The sequence below is a fragment of the Thermobia domestica genome, chromosome 16, assembly GCF_964235325.1.
Source record: "Thermobia domestica chromosome 16, izTheDome1.hap1.1, whole genome shotgun sequence".
NCBI classification, from domain to species: Eukaryota; Metazoa; Arthropoda; class Insecta; order Zygentoma; family Lepismatidae; genus Thermobia; species Thermobia domestica.
This window is the reverse complement of record NC_137469.1, coordinates 121,936,083-121,951,567: the sequence shown is the minus strand read 5'-3', so window position 1 is coordinate 121,951,567 and position 15,485 is coordinate 121,936,083. Positions and strand designations below refer to the sequence as shown.

The 15,485-nt window shown below is 38.7% G+C and overlaps 1 protein-coding gene across 4 annotated transcripts in view; it reads right to left on the bottom strand.

Annotated features, from left to right (window-relative positions):
* LOC145673384 (structural maintenance of chromosomes protein 6-like) overlaps positions 1-15,485 on the bottom strand; it is a 228,280-nt gene that overhangs the window by 70,734 nt on the left and 142,061 nt on the right. For all 4 annotated transcript variants that reach the window (XR_014128748.1, XM_081743034.1, XM_081743033.1 and 1 more), the window contains 2 exons: positions 14,975-15,106; positions 11,842-12,058 (listed from right to left, as the gene is read on the bottom strand). Coding sequence is in view for 3 of the 4 variants with exons in the window: in XM_081743034.1 (XP_081599160.1) it covers positions 11,842-12,058; positions 14,975-15,106 (349 nt within the window). In the remaining variant the exon portion in view is untranslated. The remainder of the gene's footprint in view (positions 1-11,841; positions 12,059-14,974; positions 15,107-15,485) is intronic.

Sequence of the window (15,485 nt, the reverse complement as noted above, 5' to 3'; positions counted from 1 at the left end):
CGGAATCCGGATAATTTATTTTCCGGAAGAGGAAATTTCACTTTCCGGTTTTTGGAAAAAATCCGGAAATCGGAAAATCCAGAATTTAGACAATTCCGGATTCCGGAATTTTTCCGATTTTACTTTCCGGATTCCGGAATTTTTCCGATTTTACTTTCCGGATTCCGGAAAGTAGAAATTCCGGAATTGGTCATCCCTAATCCTAACAACATGTTTTGGAAGACGAATAACGCTCGTGAATTAAGATTGAGGTAGCACGTGGACGCAATGCACAACCATGTTTTCAGGGACTTCATGACAACTTCTTCGCCAAATTGAAGGAACTAGGCCTACTTCGAGGGAAACACTACTACACACGAGAAGCTTATCCGTACAATATGGATGTTCCTGTGGGACGTCGACAAAGACTGAGGCGCTGACGGCCTACGACGCCTTCCACATGTGTGATAGAAGGTGATAGAGATGGGATACGGTTACATTGAAGTAATGAAACAAGTATTATTCTGTGCACAAAGCCAGGTACGAATTATGATGCTGCGACTAACTTTCATCTATCCTTTGTATTTTGATTACGTTCACATATATTTCATGTTTTCGTTTGCAACTACAGTAATATCATCTGTTAATAATGTACATTATCGTGTGTTATCGGAGTTTGTGTTGTTAGTAGGTTGAAAAAGAGCTTCATTGATGAATGTACAAATATTAAATAATTCATTTGGGGACAAAAATTGATGCTTTTTAAAAATATGTTTCTTCCTTCTTCTGTACTATCATATTATCTGCCCTCTCACGCCCTTTCAATATTAGTGAAAATTGTGTATACTTCATCTTAATCTTTATTCCTGTGCTTGATGTATAGAAGGAACACATTTCACCATTAACTAAGGTAGTCTTTAAGGTACAATCCGCGGCAAAAAACCTGCAACATGAGCATATAAGTTTATTGTGAAATGACGAAGTGTTTTGCTCCAAAATAAGTGTGCACGGTAGGAGGCCGAGGTTTATCCTGGCGTGATTCGTTCCACTTAGAGGTTATGTTCATTCCCTGTGCTGTTAGGCGTAGTTTCACAATAAACTTACATCCTCATGTTGCAGGTTTTTTGCCGCGGATTGTACATTACCATGATAAAATATTATTTCACAAATTAAGAAAATTTAAAGGCAAATTTAAAGTTGTCTTTTCAGAATTGCCAAAGCTAACTCTAATTTCGTGCATTTAAATTCATCTACATATATCTTCAAGTGAACTGATCTAATCAAGAAACTCACCAAACAAAACTGTACGTACAAGAGTACAAAATTGTTCGAAAATTGAACCATTGACTGTGAAATTCCTACTTTTTTTTTTTCAACGGATTTTTTAAGAGGCCAATTCAAACATAGTTTTGAGAATTGAGAATTTACTTTTTTTTTGTTTGTTTGTTTCTGAAAGGTCTTACTAATAGGCAGGAACTCACATACATGACGCTATATTAGGACAATACAGAAGTTACTGACGAAAGTATCAGTGAATACCGAAACAGTCTGAATTATACTCTAATTCTCTGGATGAAAGGAAAGATTTTTTTTTTATTTCAGTTATTCAATATGCATCCTATAGCATAGTGTACAAGCATAAGTCATAAATCTTGCAACATTTCCATAAGGCAAACAGAAGACGCGTGTATACGCCGTGATCGACCGTAAGTACAAGGCCAAAGAGGTACTGTGGCAAGTGAACTATTTAACACAAAAGCCACCACTCTGTCAGCATCTTCAGACAGTTTTTAGCGGTAGTGACGATAAGTGCTCAACAATGCTTGATATGTGAACTGTTATTGTATGAGTTCGAACTCCGGTATAACGCTATGCCAGCAACCCAAAACATGTCATGCGAAAGGGGAAAACGCAGTGACCCACAACACAAGAGACTCGTTGGTTCCAGAAATTTTGTGCAGGTTGCAAAAAATGTCGAAGATCAGCCAAAGTCTGGCCACCCCAGTGTAACATATTCTGAGGTCATACCACACGCCATTGACGAAAATCCATCCATCAGCACACGACGACTGTCAAACTAACTAAGCATGCCTCAGTTCACTGTAATGCGTCACCTTCACGAACTTCGGGAAAACTATCAGTAGCTGCTGCACTGTGCCCAGCTCAAACCCAGAGGAGAGTGGATATGTACCAACAACTGCTGCAAATTCCGCATGATGTTTGTTTCCTAAAATGGATTTGTCACGTGCGACGAAAAGTGGGCGTTTTGTCCGAAATCCGAATGTGCAAAAACAATGACTGAGTAAGGACCAACTTTCAGAACTGGTAGTCAAATGGGGCCGTTTGGAGAATAAAGTCCACCTATGTGTGTAGCGGGATTACAAAGGAGTAATTCACTTCCGAGTTCATTCCTAACGGTCGCACCACCAATGCCGACCTTTACTCCGAACCGTTGGAGTGAATGTATGCTGCACTATGTTGAAAAGTTCGACTCGCAAAACGCAACAAAAAATAAATGAACTTGATTGCATCGAACTAATGTCACACCCAGCATACAGTCCTAACCTTGCCCCTTTGAATTACTACGTGTTTCGATCCCTGGCGCACTATTGAAATCACGATGATTCATCAACCAGGAGGAGGTGGCTGCAGATGGTCCAACATGAGGGACTGTATCTTGAATGTTAACTTGCTTTCATTGTACTGTATTAAATATAAGTATGTTGTGTACCAGAATATTGCAAGACTTACGACTCACCCTTGTATAACTACACTCCCTTGCAGAGAATAACTTTGAAGTATTTCTGTAAATACTGTTATAGAGTAAGTTTTATAATAAAAGCTGGTAGTGGGAGTGGATTCCGGACACTCATTTATTTACCTTGCTCTACCTACAACCTATATGGGTCAGAGTTTTCCAATATTAAACTATTTTTACCAACCTGGCTTCTATTACTAGTCTGGTATCCTGAACCTTAAGTTAAAGTATCCGCCACAGTTTCTTGTAAGGTCCATCTCCCTTCTTGTCTTGTCTTGTTGACATCTGTACTCTGCACTGCGCCTTTCTTTTCGTAACCAAGACTTAACATACGGCTCAGGATTAAACATGTGTACAGTCTGCAGCAAAAAACCTGCAACATGAGCATGTAAGTTTATTGTGAAACGACGAAGTCTTTTGCTCCAAAATAAGTGTCCAGGGAAGGACGCCGAGGTTTCTCCTGGCGTGATTCATGACACTTAGACGTTATGTTGATTCCCTGCGCTGTTAGGCGTAGTTTCACAATAAAATTGCATGCTCATGTTGCAGGTTTTTTGCTGCGGACTGTACAAGGGACCCTATTAATGACACAAACATTATACTCGAAACTGTATTAATTTGTAGCGAATTTCTAAGATCGAACATTATTACGTTAATTTTACTGAAACCACGTTCACAATCTGCACTGCTAATTGCTATGGTGTTAAGAGCAGTGAAACACCTTTCTACAGTTTCAGTAACTACCCTCTTCCTGTTGCCTTATATCGCACAAAGTCGCAAAGAATATGTGAATTTAGTCCAAACCTACAAGCAAGTCCTTGATTTTTTCTCACCTTGTAGAATGTCACCGGAGTCACTGAAAACAGATTTTATTTGACTTATTAGCATGTGATTCTTGTTGTTTTCATTAATGATTCGCATTTTGAGGTTATCCAGTATGCACTGTATAAACTGACATCAGTCGACAGATGGAAAATTAATGTATTTTTTATGTTTCACGCCTTTGAAAACCCCGGTTTCAACACTTTTAAATACTTCAGCTTCACTGTCGCCTGGTGTACATTTTAAACTCTATTCTATTTATATATAGCTGTGGCCAGGGTTTGCCCAAGTGGGCCCAGCCCGAAAAAAAACACCGGGTTTTTTCGGGTTGGACCCACCTGAAAAAACCCACTTTGAAACCCACCTGGGTTTTTGACCTATTTTTTAGTATATTATTGATACAACTAAAGTGATCACATTGTAAGTGATTTTTATCAGATTTTAAACTTTCCTTGGGTGAATTAGAGGCTTTCACGTTAAGGTATAAAACAACATTGAACATAAGACTTTTATAAAGTTCTGAATGCACTAAATGAATTAAAAGAAAGAAAAAAAAACACTTTAGCTTGAGATAGTTATAGAACAAATTAATGTATGGATTATGCTTATAGCCTATTTGAAGTAAAATAAGCAATTTTGTACTTTACAAAATATTTTCCGTGAATAGTATGCTCGTCGACTTGGCGACACCGAGGGACATTATGTATATGTTTGACGGGTTTAAGGTCATAGGTGCCGATACTAATAGTACATATGTAAACACATTAGTAAAACTATTAGTATTATTTCTTGTACCTTTAGTATTAGTACCTTTGATGTAAAACACAAGGTTCTTCAACTAAAATTTGGTTTTCCTACAATAACTGTTTAATTCAGTCATTTGTTGCTAATCTTCAAATAAGCATTCTGTAGAATCAACACCAGCAATAGCGTAAAAATTCTTGTCATATTTTAAGAAGCTTGATGCTCGGGGTTCCGAAGACTATGTAACGCTTACTATTTCAAGTGCTGAGTTCAAATTTCCGTACTAGTGGAAGTTTAGATGTACACTTATGTCCAAAATTATTGTCGCATGTCTATAAATATGTTGTTGTAGGAACATAATTTGATAACGAATCCACCCGGTATTTCTTATAATGTTAGTATGTGTATAATCGGCAAAGACATGAATGTGGCACATTTCATAATTGTCAAAAGAGCAGTAAATAAGAACAATATAACGAAAATAAAACTTTCTTGTCCATTTAGCAACACTTTGTTTTACTCATTCTAATTGTCGTATTTATAATTCTTATCCTATGAAATTTACCACAAATATACATTTTCCGATTATACGCATAGTATCAGTAATAAAAATACCTGCAAAATCATTATCAAATTATATTCTTACAAGAAGACAGTTATAGACATGCGACAATCATTTTGGACATGAGTGTGCACGCCATGAAAGAAGTGCTTGGAAAATTCCCGAATTAAACGCAGAAGGATCGGAAATGAACTTCAACAATAAAACTATTTATTTTACGCTTAAGCCTGCCATAGTCCCGTAAAAAACAGGACTGTCCCGTTTTCGGGCCCGGTGTCCCGCGTCCCCGTAAATTTAGTCGGGACAGGGAAATGTCCCGTATTTTAACTCCGTTCCATTTCTACTATTAATATCAGCTTATTCGAAAAGTGAAAAACAAAAAATTCTGACATTGGCTGGGAATCCTGTAATTAGTGAATGAACAGTACGCTGTTGCATGTAACAGTTTCGAGAAAGTTCTAACACCACCCTGCTCGACTTGATAGCCAGCGAAATTTGCAATGCTACTTTTTCCATTGCACTTCATGGAAACTCGGACAAAAAAAAAAAAAAAAAAAAAGAGCTTTGAGTGTTTCTACATTTACAAACAGAGGGAAGATGACTAACCTTTTCTTCAGCAGAACATTAGATAAGTTAACAAGAATTATAATCTTATTCAGAAGTTGGGGCACAGATTTGTGCTATGGTCCACGTCTTAAAAAAATGTAAATCTGGTCCTGACAATTACACACAAGGAGAAAAATCAGCTTTTAATCAGATTAAACTGACGAACGTAATTTTGGCAGATACAGCCATGTAAATAAATATTGCTAAACGCGCGAAAAATATTGAAAGTAGATTGTATCACTGATTTAAATAATTTGCATATTGCTTTCCTGTAATTAGAATTTTTATAGCACATCTTAAGATTTTAGGCATCTTCAGTCTATACAATTGAGTGCAGAGTACGAACAGGGAAAAGTAGGTGCTGCTTAGTGAACTTTCGCCTATTATTTTATTGAAAAAATAATAATAAAATCAAATCTTTTAGTCTCACGGTTATGCCTGCTATGCTCAAGGTGACGGTGATGATGAGAAATGAATGAAATGACATAATGAAGAAAGTGGGAGGAAACGTAAGAATCTCGAGAAAACCCATACACAAGGAGTCTGTCCACCACAAAGCTCACTTGGCACGAGCTAAGATCGAATTAGGAACCCCGTGCACTAGAGGTGAACGCTCTACCACTGAGCCACCGCGGCGTATTATACTTTTGTTCATAACCAGACTACAGTTCATTGCATTGTGTTGGAAAGTTGAGGGAGGGGGGATCTGAGGTGTCCCGTATTCTCATGGAGAATATAGAGGCAGGTTTATTTACGCTAGAAGATGTTAATTTCATATAAGACATTTTAAAACATTTATTTATTGCATACAACATGAATTGTATCTTTTTTAAATTAACAGACCCCTTTTGGTATTCATATTTGGCGAACGTCAGTCAGGCTTCTGGATGACTTATCTACATTTGTTCGTTTGTCTGCCGAGCTGTTTCATGGCTATGCGGTTAGTGTTCGCGTCTTCGGCGTGGGACCTGGGTTTGCCTCCCGGAGGATGCTCATGTGGTTCGGATTCCACGTTAATCAGTAGGTCCCGTCTCATATAGCCTCACTGCTGAAAGGGACGTTAAACACAAAATCAACTCAACTCGTTTGTCTGCCTCTACCACACACACTACAGGGTACAACTTTTGACCTTTGAAGTTAAAATTTTCAGAATACAAGCACGAGACACACTAAATTTCCTGTATAGATTTTGGCGGCATACCAACGTAAAATATCAAAATGGCGGCCATTTTTTCAAAACAGCGATTATCCACGCTACGAAGCGCAATTTTCAGTCTTTTAAGTTGAGATTTTGACGGTGAAAGCACGAGATATGCTAAATTTGCTGTATAGATTTTCTCGGCGTTCGAATGTAAAATTTCAAAATGGCGGCCATTTTTTTCAAAACAGTAGTAAGTAGAAAATTGTTGCAAGTTGTGTCAATGACAATCTTGAAATATAAATCACATTTTAGCACTTTTACCCCAAAGGCGTTGAAATATTTCGAAAAAACCCGATTAAACCCGAAAAAACCCAATTAAACCCGAAAATACCCGAAAAAACCCATATGGGTCCAGGTGGGTTGGGCTTTTTCAAAAAAGCCCGGGTTTTTTCAAACCCTGGCTGTGGCACGCATTGTGACACAGCCCTTTTTATGGTGCAGTCACGCATTTGCAATAAATTTGACAGCCTTTTTGATTCATGCAGAATATCAAAGAGAAGTCCTAAAGTTTAATAAAATTGTAGCAGTTTAGTTTATCTGCTAGTTCTTGAAACTGACTTCGCTCTTTACTGCTGCGGCAGCTATTCTTAGATTCGGTAGAGCAATTTGTATATACTGCAATATATGAACTTCATACAAATCCTACGCAGAGAAAAGAAGACGCCACCCACCTTATATCTATAATGCGACCTATCTTTTAAAGTTGACTTGCAACATCATGTGCAGTGTGCACACTTTTCAAGTGCGTTCGAGATTTTTGGAGAGAGACTGTACAACTTGTACAGAGCGCTAACAAATATAGTAAAGTGATTCACACCACCACTAATAGTCTCCAGTGTATCATTTACAGCAAGTTCCAATCTATGACTAAGGCAACGCCACAACACGATTTTGGGGATTTGTTGTTGTAATCTTAATCCGACTCCAGATTTTTTCCCCGCATATAATACTAGCACCATCACCTGTAAAACCAACAATGTAGTCCTCGAGAAAATTACCATCAAAACCGTTCCTTCCGAGACATTCCATACGAATGTTGTATCTGATTTTTGATCCGGAAGTTCCAATAGTTCTAAAAAAAAAAGAACGTATAAACATAATCATTTAATGGTATGTTACTTCATGTAGTTGATTCATTAACAATAATGCCTATTACGGACTTAGCACTTTAAATTTTCTCAATAAGTTTATTTTTAATTTCAGCACTAATGTAGCGTACAATGTCCGCGCATACGACATTACTATGTAAAATTCGCTCCATATCAAGGCCAAAGGCAGCTTGAACATCTATTTGAGGGGAATGATCCAGAAACGACCTCTTCTGTAACATGGTATGCTGTTCGAAAAACTCGACACGTTGTTTCAAAGCTACATTTGCTTTCATTGTCGAAAACTTTTTCTAAGCTCTTGTTTTCAACCTCCAAGAGTATTTCTTCCGTGGTGCAGTGGGTAATACTTTTCTTGTGTTCGAAAATTTTCTTCCGTAATGAAATTTGTTGCATTTCCGTTGTAGACCCGAAAAGTTTAACACACTACCCGCAATTCACTATTGTGATAGTGATACGCTAACACTTGAATACACTTTCAAGTCCTGAACTTTATGACAACTTACACAGCCAAGAGTATTCGACACAATTAACATGGGTACTTTTCTTTAAACATTTTAACTTGGTCTTGGCTCCAACACAAAGATGCATTATTGGATTTCAACAATTGGCCATTAGTATCACTTGAACTTGCGCCAGCAGATTCCTCCTGTAGACTTCCGGAGTCTTCCTGTGAAACACCTACACCGGAGTTAATTTTTTTCGCATTACCATTGGAAGCATTGAAATAAGATTCTACTGACCGCTGGGTACGCTTCATTTCCTTTAATTAGAATAGACAATCACAACATTAAAGAAGCAAAGCAAGGCACTTGGAAACAAACTCAATCTTGCTCGCATCTACAGCCAACTGAATTAGACATGCGTAGTTCGTATCGGCAAGATGTCGAAAACAACTTGTGCGCAGGGACTATAGTAAGCTGAGAACTACGCGAACTAGAAGAACTAAAGGAGCTGTTCTCTCGAACTGGTCTTTATTCCGAACTAATTCCTTGGGAACTAGTCCCGGCAACAAACTGAATTTCCTTTCTCTAAACTAAATGAACTTAAAAGAAAAAAAAAATGAATATCCAAAAATAAAACTACAAAAGGTAAGCGGTTTGCAAGCCTTAGGCTTACTATTGTTGACCCAGCCTTTAGACTTCTGCCGCCAAACTGATTGTTGAGCAATAGTGATTACGAAGTGGAAAACAAAAAAACCCAGAGGCGGTATGCTTTCCTAAGATTTTGCTTGAGCATATCGGCGATCTAGATGTGGAAGAACACGGATGGTAGGGTTTACTTAAGCATCACATTTACAATAACATAGTGATACAACGCGGCCTTTAAGTGGATTAAAACTAGAAAATACATTATATGCCTATATGCTTTTTCGTCTCGTTTTCAAGGCTTTGTAGGCACTCTCGTCTCGTCTCTAGTATCTAGTATTTAATGATTCTTTCCAATCTCATTTCCATCTTCAAAAGCTTCTTCTGGTCTCGTCTCGTCCCGTGGTCAACACTAGTTTTCTTATAATTGTAAACTCAGAAGTCCAAACAATGTGAAAAGAATAATTTTGAATTTTGAAAAGTCCTGTCAATGCTAGGGAAGGATCCAGGTTAAACATTTTAGGCGGGCGGTACCATAGTTAGCATTTTTGAGGGGGTGGGGTGGAATTGCTCACACAAATGTTGAAAAAAACAAGAGCACAAATTCTGCCATTCAATAGGGTGATAGGGAACTGTTATTTACTTTCGAAGTACCAGCAACGAAATCTTTGATAGTACAAACATATTTGTTGACTCAATGCTAACGTTGTACTCATTTCTATTTTTACCGGTATGCCATACCGGCCGATTTTCTAACTTTCGGATGCATCCTCGGCTCATACCGGCTCACTTTAAGCACTGCTCCCTTAAATAAATAGTTTTCTAGAATAGTCTACACCATTGAAAGCACATGTATGGTTACAGCTAAGATTATAATCTTAAAAACGGCCTCCTGAATTTTAGGTGCAAATTTTGGTTTACAATTTTTTTTTTTTTTTTTAAGTGTAAATTTCAAATGTTAATGTTTATATAAACAGTACCAAAACCTATTAAGTTATATATACGGACTCAAAATTCATTCATGTATTAAAAAAAAAAGTCTGCCTAATACAAGTCTCAGAATACAATGTCATTAAAGTTACATGTCAAGAAAAATGTTAAAACATTTAACATTTCTTTTCTACCCTCAGGTTGCATCTCTGGTCACTAAGTAAATATTTGTATACAGAAAAGCAATCAACAATTCCGATTGATGATAGCCCTGACTGCCAGTTTGATGTTGCCACCTTCCCTTACTTTCTATTCAATAGCTTTAGCCTAATGAGACTATGCTAAAGCGAAAGTAATGTGATATTTCTTCAGTGTTTCTCCCAAGCCTTTGTCAGGTCTATTAAAAATATCTAAACATTTCGTCTGGATGGTTACGCAACCTGTAACGAAACCGTGTTTTGCAGTGTAATAGCATTATAGAAATGCATTATGGACAGACGGAATGTTTTTGCATTATATACGAGGCGAAGCCCGAAAATAACTTTCCCCAGGCGACTGTGCACAGAGGTGGAAATGCAAGACCAAAAATAGCATGTGACATTAAAGACAAGACGTACCTTTATTTTTCCAGATAAGTATCATACATTGAGGCATTTGTCATACCGGTCTATAAACTTCAAAATCCTTTCAGGAAAAATTCAGGGCTCTGGATACGGAAGAAGCGTCGAACAGCTTCTGTTATTTCATCGATAGTAATACACCGCTTCGCTTTGATCGTCATCCACCATCCTGACATTTTCATCTGTAGTGGCCGTGCACGTCCTTCCAGGTTTCGATGTCCAGCACTTGCTGCCACCCCTCACTGAAATGGCGACAATAACTCTGCACCATTTGTTTCGACATCATATCACAGCCATATACTTCCACGAGGCGGTTATGGATTTCTGCTCCCCATACGTCACATGCCCATTCATAGCGGACAACCACTTCCCCCTTTTACCATGACGTCAAAATGTGCCTTCTCTCCGAAACTGCCAGGCTCAGACTGATAGACCCATTTCCATTTTGCGCAGGCGCTGCGACGGCGCCATCTGCAGGATCGCGGGCGAACGATGTCTACTTGTGTTTGGGTGTGTTGCGCGTGCAACCACTGTCTTGTTTTACCCATTGATGTTCGCTTTCCTGGGGCAACTTATTTTCGGTCTGTCCCTCGTATAAGATAGGAATAAGTTGCAGCAAGAGTGTCAACACAGTCTTAGAAAATGCAACAAGGTGATGACACTGAGGTGCAAAAAGGAGCTTGCACTGAGAAAAGTACAAAAAGGTGCAACCAAAACACATTTAGTTACTAGTGATGGTTTAGGGTTTTGTTTGCAAGACAAGTTAATTTGGGCATTTTAATAGAAAAAAAAAAAAAAAAAGTGGAACATCTAAAATTGCTTACTTTACTTATAAGATTACATGTTTTTTCCAACTTACCAGTCACGTGAAATACCTATTAAGCAATGCTTACATACCGATATGTATTTTCTTAGTGTTTTAGGTCACACCCATCCTTCCTATAATTCCTTGATCTGCACTAGCATTAGTTGCTGAGGAAATATGAACAGTAACTGCGATTTGCTCAAATAGTTATAATCGTTATTTCTTTTGTTTTTATTACAAAAACTTGACAAATGTTTTCCGTGGAGTGGTGTGTTGTGGAGCAGAAACACGAACACTACGCAAAAGTGACGATAAACGACTAGTAGCTCCCGAAAAAGTGGGTATGAGAAGTATGGAGTGAGGTGAAATGGACAACCAATGAAGCAAAAACAATACTGGATATAATTAAAAGGAAAATACACTTAATTAGAACACTATTTGAGGGAATATTCTGAAGAAAGAAAAAATAACTGACTAACGATACTTAAATGGACAATTTCCACAAGATGAAAGATAAACGGAAGACTTTATTGAATGGAACGTCTTCAATTTGCGCCGATTATCGTAAATATGCTTATGATAATTACCCTTATTATTATATATTCATATAGTGTACTTACCAAACGAGACACACTGGACGGTTCAGGATCATCGGTCTCGTTCAACCTCTGAAGTTTTGATTCGATTCCTCGCAAGGTCACTCGAAACTTACTGCACTGTTTCTCCGTGTTTTCTAGCTCTTGTTTGTTCCTATCTAGATCTTTCCGAATCATTTGCAGTTGCTGGGTTATACGTATGTGACAAGTTTGTGTATCACTTAACTGATCTTGCAAAGAACTGAAATTTTTAAAAAAAGTTACAAATTAATATTCATCCTAGATAAACCAAGATGACAAAGTTTGTATCGCAGGTTAGAATATATTAAAGCTGTTAGCATATGTTCAAAAAGAGTTTTTAAACCCCATATGTGCTATTTAATACAATTTATCCTTGTCTACATGATAGCTGCTATAAACTTCTATGTAATTAAGAGCTTTCCTTTAAGTATATTCTGTACGGATCGGAAAAGGTAATCTATCAGAATACGTGAAAATCCGGTGAATGTGGTGGACGATATATTCAAACCAATCTGTACCCATTTCTGCAAGCTCTGCAAATATCCAAGGTGTTTAGAAACAACACCGACAACGTTTGGGAGATGATTCCTGACATCAAGACAAGACAAAAAGTATAGACCAACCTGGATACAGAAATGTATCCTTTCGGAGTAATAGGCTGCCGACAACATGAAAAAAAATTAACTTTAAAGGTCCATAGCTCCAAAACTATAGGACCTACTGTAGTCGGGTCAAGACTTCATTTAGGGACTAATATGTGCGCTATCCAAAAATACATGTTTTAGAACCCTAAGGTACTACGCAACAATTTTTATAGAGAGAGTTTGGTTACGGGTATATAATTTGAAGTACTCACCAACTATCTCTATAAAAAATGTTGCGAAAGTATCCTAGGATTCTGAAACATGTAATTTTGGATAGCGCACATATTAATTCCTATGTGAAGTCTTGACCCGACTACGGTAGATCCCATAGCTTTGTAGCTTTGAAGTTCATTTTCTCATGTTTTCGGCAGCCTATAACTCCGAAAGGAATCATTTGTGCCCCCAGGTTGATCTATACTTTTCCTCTTATCTTGGAGTCAGGAATCATCTCACAAACGTTGTTTTGAAACACCATGTATATACAGGGGTAGACAAAAAATCTAAAAAACACTTTATACAGGACACGTAAGTTTGGCCATCCACTGTACAACACGTGTTGCGGTTGCCGATCGTCTTTAGTTTCCAATGTGTCATGTGGACCTTCCTCTTCCGTCAGCAGTAACCAGTTCACTTGTGAGTGTTATGCTGTGAAAGTGGTGCGGTAAAATGGGCGACCTGACAGACTTCCAAAGAGGCATGATCGTTGGTGCCCGTCTGGTTGGAGCTTTAGTGACAACAGTGGCGAACATTGTGGGGGTATCGAAAGGCACTGTGTCCAATGTCACGAGGGCATACATAATTCATGGGCAAACGACGTCTGCAAAGCACAACAGAGCTCGAAAGACAATCCTGTCAGATAGGGACCGGAGGGCATTAAAACGGGCTGTAGCAACTAAAAAAAAGACCACTGCAATGAAAATTACGTCTGAACTCAATTCCGGCCTACAGAACCCGGTTTCATCGAAAACAGTGCGACAGGAAGTTCATAAAATGAAAATTCATGGCAGGGTTGCTATCGCCAAACCCCTGGTCACAGCAGTAAATGCAAAGAGGCGTATCCAGTGGTGCAAGGCCCACTCATGAGCACTGGAAACAAGTAATGTGGTCCGATGAATCAATCGTCACCTTGTTTCCAATAACCGGTCGTGTTTACGTATGGAGAACACCGTCGCAGGCCTATGATACAGACTGTCTGCTCCCAACTGTAAAGCATGGGGGTGGTTCTGTTACAGTATGGGCAGTGATATCGTGGTTTTCTGCAGGTCCCATCATAGCCCTGCATGGAATGATGAATGCTAAGGCAAATGAGGCCATTTTGGGGGACCAGGTTCTACCCATGGCCCAAATATTGTTTCCTGATGGTGATGGCATCTACCCAAGATGATTTGGCACCCTGTCACGCTGCAAAAACGGTGAAATCATGGTTTGAGGAGCATGACCAGGAGCTATCACACCTGCCCTGGGCCCCACAATCACCAGATCTGAACTTCATTGAGCCATTGTGGTTTGAGTTAGAAAGGCGTGTTCGGTCTCATTATCCTCCACCAGCATCCCTTAAGGAACTGGAGCATGTTTTCGAGGAACAATGGTACAAAGTTCCACACACCACGATTCAGCACCCGTATACGTCCATTCCATGTCGGATCCAAGCTGTTTTGGACGCAAAAGGAGGCCCCACACCATATTAGGTATGATTTTCACACTTTTGCGAACGTTTTAGATTTTTTGTCCAACCCTTGTAAATATATATGCTCTCGGTTATTCCTATGAAAAATGACTTCTCTCTGATTGGCAAATTGCAAACGCTCCGTATAAGTTCTTGTCCTTAATCGGGCATGTCTACCCGTGTTGAGTCTCGGAACAATATCCCATGTCTATGATGTACACTGTTTTCAATAAACATTAATCACCAACGGCTGCAGGCGTGCAGGAATGTTTCCTTTCTTACATATCAAAATTTCCATTTCTGAGCTCAATGAACATTTACAAACAGTACTATCTCCAAAACTGTTTTCAGAAAAAAACATCAAATAAGTATGCTTCATTTTCTCATACGGGTTGCATTATCTTCCAGTTTCCATTCTCTGTTCAGTGCTTCTGCAATGAAATGAAATCTTTCAGTTTAACGTCCTGCGATTATGCCTTTTAGGCTAAGAGTGAAGATGATAAAGGTAAGTGAATGATGATGGAAGAATTGGTGGAATGAGAGTGTGGAAGGAAACGGGAATACCCCAAGAAAACCAACGGACACGATGTTGCCTACCACAAACATACTTCGCCGGGGATCGAACTAGGAACCACATGCACTAGAGATCAGCTGTCTACTACTGAGCCACCGTGTCCCCTTCCATCCTTCTGGCGTCATACTGTCCAACACTACAAACTTTTGCTCTGACTTAATGTATACTCGTCACGTCAATCAAACGTTAAATGCGGTTAGAATTAACTTGGAAAAAAATGAACGAAGAAATGTGACTTTATCTGTTACTTACCGAATAGCTTCTTCCATACTAACTTGAAGAAATCTGGCTCTCTGCTTGTCACAAGCGTAAGATCTATAATGAGGATCCGGATAATAAATATCTCCTTTCTGTGTGATAGCTCGACTACAATTTCTCGGAACTCTGAAAAACAAAATCACAGTGACATATCATGTGAAATTTCTCGTTAACTATTTCAACTAGTGCTGTCGAATTTTTGTGACATTTGCGGATTTCGGTTTTTGAGAAAACCATTTTTTTGAAAACCGGAAACCGTAAATGTTTTCAAAACCGAAACTGCAAAAGCGGTTGGGTTGCGATATTTTAAAATCAGAAAAGTGGGGTGTTCTAAACTGCAAGTACCGACGTGAACTTGTGTGTCTGCTCGCGTAGCCTTCTGACCCGGAGTCAAATCATGTGGGACACATCCACCCAACTTGTAGTGCTTCCCAAGTTGATAGAGGTGCTGCTGAATGGTTTCTGCACTCACATTGAATGTTAGCCCCAGTTTCTCACATGTCTG